Source organism: Aspergillus heteromorphus, assembly GCF_003184545.1.
Source record: "Aspergillus heteromorphus CBS 117.55 chromosome Unknown BO70scaffold_1, whole genome shotgun sequence".
NCBI classification, from domain to species: domain Eukaryota; kingdom Fungi; phylum Ascomycota; class Eurotiomycetes; order Eurotiales; family Aspergillaceae; genus Aspergillus; species Aspergillus heteromorphus.
The window spans coordinates 2,469,968-2,479,325 of NW_020290406.1; the positions used below are offsets into that span (position 1 = coordinate 2,469,968).

Consider the following 9,358-nt stretch of genomic DNA (forward strand, 5'->3'; position numbering starts at 1 on the left):
GGTTCCGTACGGTATGGTATCTATTGGGTAGGTAGGTAGGTATGTACCTAGGTAGGTCGGTAGGTAGGTAGGTAGGTAGGTATGTACCTAGGTAAGTTAGTAGTAGGTTGGTACTAACATGGTAGTAGAACATATTCCCCGGATTCATGCTTCATCTGTATGTATACCAGTACTCCGTACTCCGCACCAACTCCAGCCATGCCAACCAAACAAATCAATCACACATGCATCTATCGATTCTATATCTATACGTAAATTCGTAACTATTATACACGGAGGGTGGATATATAACAGTGATAGTGAGAAGAGGGGGTGGTGATACACTGTTATACACCATGACAACAACATACACAGAGAGAGATGGAGAGGGAGAGAGGGGGGAGTGAGAAGTTGCTCCACATCAATGGAGCCTTTTCTTGGGTTCCTGTCTACCGCTGATCTGGGACATTGTCAAGGTCCCCCCGAGCAGTCGACTCAACTGCAAGGCGGTAAGCGAGGCGCCGCTCTTCATATACTCGATGCAGATGTCCCACATCGTGGAGGATGACAGGCAGCGGATGCGCACATCGTTTAGGTCGTAGTCCAGGTTCTCCTGGTAACTGAGGGCCGGGTCCGGGGGCCCACCGTCGAGGGACTCGCCGTGGACGGTTTTGGGAAGGGAGTCGAAGTCCGGCTTGGGGGCCTTGGCGGCGTGTTCGGCGAGACTGGGGATGGTTTTGACGATGTCGTTGGCGGAGCGGCTGGGGAAGAGCAAGTCCAAAACTTCGGCGGCGGAGATGGAGTCGCGGCCGCGGTTGAGAGAGCTGATGAGGGACTCGTAGATGCGGTAGGCCTCGCTGCGCTTGGATGGATGGAGTTTGGCGAGTTTGGGGGCGAACGGGGGGTTGGGATCGGCCTCGAAATAAATGAGGGTGCGCGGTGAGGCGCGTCGCGGATAGAATTCCCTCCATTCGATGGTCAGTGGCTCGAAGGGGCGGCGGTCCCAGAGGAGGAGGGACTCGTCGAATTTGTTTCTATCGAGGGAAACGCGAAAGTTGTCGCGCACGAGTGGGAGACTCTTGAAATGGTCTGGGTGTTCTTCGGGCTTGTCGAGGTCCTTCTTGAGGGCCGTGATCTTGTCGAGGATGGGTTTCAGAGAGGCCAAGTCTGCGTTGGGATCGGCCGCTGCTCGGGATAAAGACCGGTATTTCTGATCGAGTTCGTAGCACTTATTCGCCTTTTGCAAAAGAGCATGGGCCTGTCGGTTGTCCATATTCAGTCGCGTCAGCGCGCGGCCGCGCTGCCTATAGAGGTCCTTGAAACCAGGGACAGACGGACTGATGTCGGCTGTGGCCTGGATGGTTGCGAAGAGCCGCTCTTGAAGGGTCGTTCGAATGCGCGGTGTATAGGGGATCTTTATTTTGCCAGGATCAGGGCTCTCGGGAGCCGCAATCAGCGGCGTGGGTTCTCTGCCCGGGGGGATTGGGACGTTCTTTTCGGCGGTTCTCTCGGCAACGCGTGCAGCATTGTCCATGGCAAGGCCGTATGTCTTCATATTCGCCCACACGTGGTCTTCTTGGGGAGCGGCGACTTCGAAAGCATGCAGCGCAACATTTTCTGTCCAGAGCGCCGGCCGCCTGCGTTCGCTCACCTGACGCGGGAGAATCGTCGAGGCTTCCGCAGTTGGAACGGTGGCCAATAGACGGACACTTCCGTAGAGATGTAGCCCTGCCTGTCGCATGCAGGCCTCCATGAATGACGACCACCATCGGCTTGGGGTGAAATGGTCACTGTCCCCGCTGGTTGGCGGGTTCGCGAGGACCAGCAAGGTGTCGTTCCGGGGGAGGAGACCGGTTGCATCGCAATTCCCCGGCCCTTGGTCTGGAAAGTGCTCGTGGAGCAAGCTTTCCCACTTGTTCCGGGACAAGTCGTCCGAGCTAACGAGTTTGTAGGAGGGATCGCTCTGGACTAACGTTTCCAGCAGGGGCTGGAACACGTCCAGTGCCGGCTCGACAAGAACATGGCGTCGGGGCCGGATAAGGGCGTTGATCTTGGAGGATATAATCCCAACTCCCGGCCATAGGTCGAGGACGTCCACGGGGGTGTTGCGGAGAAGGAATGGGGCGATGCGCTCCAGAGCTTGATCTGATATTGAGGGGGGGGGAGGGGGGAGGAGTCAATTGCTGGGACTGTGAGCGGTTGGCAGCTTCGGAAACTCACCACATAGATCCTCACTGATAATCTCTGGTTTCTTGATCAAGCGAGTTCGGGGGTTTCCGCTGAAATGGTTGTTCAGGTGAATCGTGAGGGGATATTGTTTAATCGGTGTCCATTGTAATGACACCACCCGCTTGGTCGCACCCATTCTGCTGTCGAGAAGGGGATGTTGCAGACGAGATCAACCTTTCTGGGATGTGTGGAAGGGGAGTCTGGCCGATCCAGACATAGTTCCAGGAGGCGATGGGGTGGTGGTGGGTGAAAAAGGGTACGGAATTCGAGGAAGAAGGAAAAGAAGTGGAAGCGGAGGAAGAAAAGAAGAGACGACGAAAAGCGGCTCAACCGAGCTCTTTCTTGTTCACCTCCGCCGACCCGCCGCCGAATCACCTCCACCTCCGACACCACAACGACCACCACCATCACTTCCTCTTCTTGATTGGAACTCCTGCCTCCTTGACTTTGCTACAGTCCCACGCCGTCGACGACAACCCCCACTCTCCGTTCTGCCTACATGCGGCCCGTCCCCACCCCGACTCCCGCTGGTCTTTGCGCCAGACCAGACACCAGACGCCCAATCCCTTCCTCCTCCCCTCGCACCTCCTGCCCATCGCGGTGCACGCGCAGTCATGGCTACCAATGTGTCTCCAGCCAGTGGCGGGTCTCCTCCGCAGAGCGTGGAATCTATCACTCGCAAGGCTCAGGACTATGAATACAACCCCTCGATCCCCCTGCGGTATTGGCTGCGGACCGCCGCGACAATGATGAGAGAGGTGCGTTGGACGGTAGCCTAGTCTCGATGGACCTGACAATGGGACTGACTAGCTGGTGACGGCAGGCTCGCATCTACGAACGGGAGAAACACGACGAGCAGGCCTACCTCCTCTTGTTCCGACATGCCCAGCTGGTGCTCGTCAACCTGGCCGAGCATCCCGAGGCCAAGGATGAGAAGAACCGGAAGGCCTTGGTGGAGGCCGAGAAGGAGGTCCAGCGGAACCTGCGCGTGTTGGAACGCCTGAAACCCCGAATCAACAAACGCCATGAGCGCTATACCCAGCTGATGCGTGAACGGCAATCCCGCACCCCGCTTCCTGCCAGCAACAATACCAGCCCATTGACCCAGCTCCAGTCCCAGCCCCAGGACCCCGCGTTGGCAGGGGTCGCGGAGCCGCTGGAAGCAGGCGAGAACCGGGACCTGGCGGTCCAACTGGCGCGGACCGAGATCAGTCGGAGAGCTACTGTCCGACAGGCCATCCGGCAAGCCGGTATCTCCCCCGAGGAGGAGCGGACTCGACGCACGGCTGGCATGTGGGGAGACTGGGACCATTCCCTGCGCAAAGATGCCCCGGAGCCAGCCGATGACTTGAGCCGGCGCATACAGAATGTGAGGGTCAACATGGACGGTGCTCCGCAGGCGGATCACCGGCCGCAAATCGCCCCCAAGACTACCGTCCGGCCGTCCACCGCGACCTCTTCCCTCTCCGCGTACAAATATCCGACCGTTCCTCGCCAAAATCCACTGGTGGCGGTTCCGTCCCTGGTCAGGACGGACCCTGGGGGCAAGAGGGTTCCACCTCCCAAGGCACCCGCGCCGCCTCCCAAGGAGATCTCGCGCGGTTCCGGACTCGATGGACCGTCGCCGCCCCCTCGTCCGGACAAGATCTCGCCTGCAGCCCCCCCGGTGGAGACTCCCGCGCTTCCTGCGAAGGTCCAGCCCGCGACAGATGGACCAGATGCCCGTTCGGACCTGGACCCCTCCAGCTTCACCTTCAAACCATCGGCCTATCTGGAGAATGGAACGCCCCTCCGGACGTTGTTCCTGCCGCCCGACCTCCGCAAACACTTCGTCTCGCTGGCGGCCCCGAATACGCAGCGCAATCTGGAGACTTGTGCCATCCTGTGCGGAACGTTGATCTCAAACGCCTTGTTTGTGTCGAGGCTTCTCATCCCCGAGCAGACGGCCACGTCGGACACGTGTGAGACGGTCAATGAATCGGCCATCTTTGACTATTGTGACTCGGAGGACCTGATGGTGCTCGGCTGGATCCACACCCACCCGACGCAGACGTGCTTCATGAGCTCGCGCGACCTGCACACCCACTGCGGATACCAGGTGATGCTCCCGGAGAGCATTGCCATTGTCTGCGCGCCGAGCAAGACCCCGGACTGGGGGATATTCCGGCTGACGGACCCGCCGGGGTTGAAGACGGTGCTGAACTGCACCCAGTCCGGACTGTTCCATCCGCACGGGGAGGCGAACATCTACACCGACGCCCTCCGCCCGGGCCACGTCTTTGAGGCCAAGGGGCTGGAGTTTGAGACGGTCGATCTGCGGCCAAAGGGGTCTGGATTGTAAAGAGATGTGGCTAACGTGATTATATCTGAGCGTTGATAGCATACGATCCACGAGCTGATGAGGAATAATATGTGACAGGTAGACGCAGCTAGCACCCGATTACGTATGCCGTCGATGGTCCACACTGCGTGATGGCACTGCCCTATCGGACACATCGTTTCGGTGATCTCCCTCAAGCACTTCTGCCAGAGGGCTTCACATTCTCCTCGCCCCTGCGGGGCTTCCCCCTCTCACATTCTGATCGGGCATCATCGCGGGAGTTCTCTCCACCTTTTGTCCGACGACTCAGAGGCATGGTTCTGCACAGGGTTCTACGGAGCGCCATCCGCTCTCCAAGACGTGGGCCTCGATGCCAATGCCGGGTTGGCAACTTGGATGTTGCGTGAGTGACCGGCTGCGAGATCCGGCGTATCTTATGAGAAGAATGGCAGACCCGAGCGAGATTGCAGGGGATGGTATATCTGGAAGTGTGGGCATCGGGACCGTTGCTTATGAACTACAACCTGTGTACATGATGCATACGTACGTCTTGTGTAAACTGTCTGTAATCCGTAGCGTAACTCTGGCTGCCTGGCCGGAGTCATCAGCCCGTCAGAAGGGGCTCATCGAGGGGGTTCTTGGGGATAGACGGAGATGTGTACATCAGAAGTGCTTCATTGGCATCTACTTGTCGGGGGGACCCCGCCATACCCGATCGGGCCATCCGGGCTTGGCGCCATCGCAACCGCTTCTTCTCTTCGGCTTCTTCCTCTTCTTCTCTTCTCTTCCTCTCTTCCTCTCCTCTACATCTACCACATCTCCCACATCTCCCTCTGCTACTTGCAACCCAGAAGAGACCTCTCTCTCCAAAACTGCGCAGAACTGAGATCCTCAGTCAACTCGCACCCTCTCCAGAATCTCCCACCACCTCCACGTTGAGTCCCGCCGGCTCGTACAACTGACCGAGTGAGTGCGCCCACCTCCCCCACCCCCCTCCTTTCCTCCTGCGCGCCCCCATCCCGGGCGCATTTACCTTGTGCTTGCTCTCTGCTTCTCCCGGGTGTCCCCTTGAGGGCCTCTATCGTGAATACTCCTCCGGCGACTCCTGCACGTGCGACGCTCCCGCATTGATGTGCAACTGTTGTTGATCCATACACGGTGCCTTGCCTGTCCCTGGCGACTTGGGGTCGCACGTCTCTGCCGAACCTGCCATTGTGGCATCCCCCCTTCACCTACGCACTCGTTTCCGCATGACCCTGGACTATCGCATACTAACGTCATGCAGGCGCTACAAGCCTCGTCTATCGATCGTATACATCTGTCACACCCTTTTCCTCCACGTCATCTCGGCATCATAACCACTACCACCACCATGCCGATGGACGCGAAAGAAATCGAGGCCAAGGCCAAGGCCTTGACCAAGGCCGCTACGCAGAACGAGCCCGCCTCGACCATCGTTACACTACTCAAGGAGCTACAACAAGGAGTCAAGGCCACCGAGGACCTGCTGCGGTCCACCCGCGTCGGTATCATCGTGAACAAATTCAAGCAGCACAAGACCCCTGAGGTCGCCCGTCTGGCGAGCGAGATCGTCTCCAGATGGCGCACGGAAGTGAACAAGCAGAAGGCCCGGGCCTCCCCCGGGGCCAGCCGGCCGGAGAGCAGCTCGCCGCACCCGACACAGAACGGCACCCCCTCTGGCGGCACCACCCCCTCCGACAAGGTTTCCAAGCTGTCGGTGCCTCCGGACAAGCGGACCTGGAAGGCCGACGGCGTGGATCCCAACCAAACCTCGAACCGGATCCGGGACAGCTGCATTGGGCTGCTGTACGACGGACTGTGTCTCAACTCGACCGAAGCACCGCGGACGGTGTTGAACAAGGCGTGTGCCGTGGAGGCGGCAGCTTTCAGCGCCTTCGGGCCGGAGTCGAAGGAACCCTACCGCACCAAGATCCGCAGCCTGTTCCAGAACCTGAAGAACAAATCGAACCCGACGCTGCGGGTGAGAGTCATGGACGGCGACGTGACGCCGGAATATTTCGTCAAGATGTCGCACAACGAGCTCCGGTCGGCGGAGCAGGAGGAGCGCGACCGTCGGATCCAGAAGGAGAACATGGACAAGGCGATGGTGGCACAGGCGGAGCGGAGCATCAGTACCAGTTTGCAGTGCGGCAAGTGTGGGCAGCGCAAGGTGACATACACGGAGGCGCAGACGCGCAGTGCGGACGAACCGATGACGCTGTTCTGCACGTGCATGAACTGCGGGAAATCGTGGCGACAGTGATTAGACTGGGATGGGATTGAGACCGAGATTGGGGACTGGGGCAGGATCTATTCTCCTTTGTATTTTGTATCTGATTGTGATTGTTGGTGTTGGGAATGTCTTGAGGCGAGGAGTTGCGGGCTGTTTCAAAAAGGTTATGTCATGTCACTATAGAGGATGGACGACGTCATATCATCATCCATCATCCATCAATACCACCACTTCCACTTCCACTTCCATCCCATCCATTCTATCCAACCTACCCACCCACCTACCAACCTCTACTTACTAAACACCATCCAACATCCAACATCCAACATCCAACATCCAACATCCAACATCTACCAAAATAAAATGCCCTACCCACGCTCCTCCCTCACCAAACCAATCCACACCCTCCTCACCATCCTCACCACCCCCTCTCCCTCTCCCTCTTCCTCCTCCTCCTCCCCCCTTCTTCTTCCTTAGACCCCCTCCTCTCCACATCCATATTCACATCCTCCCCCTCCCTCACCATCCACGAACACGGCCACCCCTCCCTCGCCCCCTTCCTCGGCCGCACCTTCCGTGGCCGCGCCGGCGCAAAAGAATACTTCTCGCTGCTGAACGAACACCTCGTTATCGAGGAGATGCGCTTCGAGCCCGAGGATCAGTGGGCGGTGGATTGTGAGACGGGTAGAGTTTGTTTGAAAGGGGAGGCGAGGTTTCGGGCGAGAAAGTCGGGGGAGGGGTGGGGGAGGGGTTTGTTTATTGGATTGGGGTTGGGGAGGGGGATGGGGGGTTACTGGGGATGGGGATGGGGGGTTACTGGGGATGGGGATGGGGGGAATGGGGGAATGGGGAGGGTGAGACGGGGGAGTTGAAGGTGCAGGAGTATAGTGTTTGGGCGGATACTGGGGCGGCGTATTTAGCGATGAGGGGGGAGTTGAGAGAATTGGAGAGGTTGGAGGGCGTGGAGGGGGGAGGTCCGGGGGGGAGGTTAGAGAGATACAAGTGGAGAGAGGGAGAATAGATTGGGCTGTGGCTGTGGCTGGGGGGGTGGTTCGGAGGTATTGAGAAGGTGGTGGTGGTGGTTATTGTTGTTGTTGTTGGGTTGTGTTGTTATTGTTTGAGGATGGGGGGATATGAGGTAGGGGATAGGGATAGGGGAGAGGTGGGAGGTTCTCTGTCTCTCTCTCTCTCTCTCCATGTCTGTGTTCGTGCCTGTGTTCGTGCCTGTATCTGTTTGTTTGTTTCTCTCTGTGTGTGTGTTCAGATATGGATGTGTGATATGGAAAATATGTACTGTGCATCCATGGAATGTTGATTCATGTACTGTATTCATATACAGCTACATCAACTCAAGCCGCAACCTCCCAATCAATCCAAGCCACATCACCCAAAAACACCTTCTCAATGGAACTATACCGCTCATACCCCTTGTCCCCCAACAACACCGAAACCTCACTCTCCTCTCTCCCCGTCAGATTAAATCCCGGCCCAAAAGCCCGATACTCCGCCATCAGGGTCTGGTTGGCCGTCCACCGGTCCTCCCAATCGATGTACCCGGACGGCTCGATGCTGCCGTCCTCGTGCGTGTTAGCGAAGATCGACCGGTGCAGGGAGTTCCAGGGCCGGCCGAGCGCGCAGGCCCCCTTGATATCCGGGGCGATGGACGTGTTGGCGGCGCGCACGGTCGAGTCGTGGATGTACACCCCGTAGTTGTTGACGAATGTCGTGTTCGTGCCTTTCCAGGCGGTGATGCCGCCGCCGCAGGACCGCAGGAGGATCTGCGACGATTGGATGTACAGTGTGCCGAAGCCGTAGAGGAAGTCGGTTTCGCCGGCTAAAATGGACGAGTGGACGTATGCGGAGCCGAGTTTGCCGATGTAGACCTGCGGGGGTTAGTGGGTTTTACTATTAGATGGGTGGTCAAGAGGGCGGGGGGGACGTACTGTATCCTGGTACGAGTAGAACCCGCAGTAGTAGAAACCGCCGTTGGACCGACTGAAGCTGATGGCGTGCGCTGGCCCGTCCGTGTAGTCGGCCCAGGTGTTGCGGAAGTCGATGTTATACACGCGGAAGTCCGTGTTGCCAAAGGGCGTGTCGGCCGGGACCGGGTAGCCGGTCGTGCCGGAGCCTGTCAAACTCGCGTCCAGGGTGGGCGAGACGATCATCACGCTAGAGTAGACGTTGTCGACCGACTCGCCGGTGTTGTCTTCATTGGCGGCCGCCCAGGTGAGGTTGACGGTGTTGCGCGCCGCGTCGGTCAGCGCCGCTGGGTCGGGCTGCTCGCCCAGCAGGGTGATGGGCCCGGCGCGCGTGATGTTGACTTGCTGATGGTAGGACCCGGAGAGGATGAGGATGGTCTGGGAGGAGTTGTCGTTGGGGAGGGCATCAATGGCCGACTGCAGGGTGGTGAAGTTGGCGAGCGGGTGGGCGGTGCTGGAGACGACCAGAGTGCCCGGGGGACACTGCAGCGTGGTCTGGCATTTCTCGCGGGCAGCGGTGGTCAGGGAGTCCCGTCGCAGGGCGGCCGAGTGCACCAGGAGGGCCTGGAGGGCGAGGAGAAGACTGAAGAGTAGCAT

At 58.7% G+C, this 9,358-nt stretch overlaps 4 protein-coding genes across 4 annotated transcripts; 2 read left to right on the forward strand and 2 right to left on the reverse strand.

Moving 5' to 3' along the window:
- Positions 1-227: 227 nt before the first annotated feature.
- On the reverse strand, positions 228-2,463 carry BO70DRAFT_384206 (uncharacterized protein). The gene is made up of 2 exons (XM_025545641.1): positions 2,200-2,463; positions 228-2,124 (listed from the first exon to the last, which is right to left on the reverse strand). The coding sequence occupies exons 1-2, from the start codon at positions 2,342-2,344 to the stop codon at positions 401-403; spliced, it is 1,869 nt and encodes a 622-aa protein (XP_025404526.1). The 5' UTR covers positions 2,345-2,463; the 3' UTR covers positions 228-400.
- A 120-nt stretch (positions 2,464-2,583) lies between these two features.
- Positions 2,584-5,022, forward strand: BO70DRAFT_306455 (putative endosome-associated ubiquitin isopeptidase (AmsH)). Its single transcript, XM_025540040.1, has 2 exons — positions 2,584-2,966; positions 3,032-5,022. Exons 1-2 carry the CDS (start codon positions 2,823-2,825, stop codon positions 4,547-4,549), a joined length of 1,662 nt encoding a protein of 553 aa, XP_025404527.1. The 5' UTR covers positions 2,584-2,822; the 3' UTR covers positions 4,550-5,022.
- Positions 5,023-5,576: 554 nt separating this feature from the next.
- BO70DRAFT_357931 (transcription elongation factor DST1) lies at positions 5,577-7,018 on the forward strand. The gene has a single exon (XM_025542161.1). It carries the CDS (start codon positions 5,901-5,903, stop codon positions 6,810-6,812), a length of 912 nt encoding a protein of 303 aa, XP_025404528.1. The 5' UTR covers positions 5,577-5,900; the 3' UTR covers positions 6,813-7,018.
- A 1,113-nt stretch (positions 7,019-8,131) lies between these two features.
- Positions 8,132-9,358, reverse strand: BO70DRAFT_367802 (putative pectin methylesterase; the record flags this gene model as incomplete). Its single annotated transcript, XM_025544587.1, has 2 exons — positions 8,132-8,665; positions 8,726-9,358. The coding sequence occupies 2 exons, from the start codon at positions 9,356-9,358 to the stop codon at positions 8,132-8,134; spliced, it is 1,167 nt and encodes a 388-aa protein (XP_025404529.1).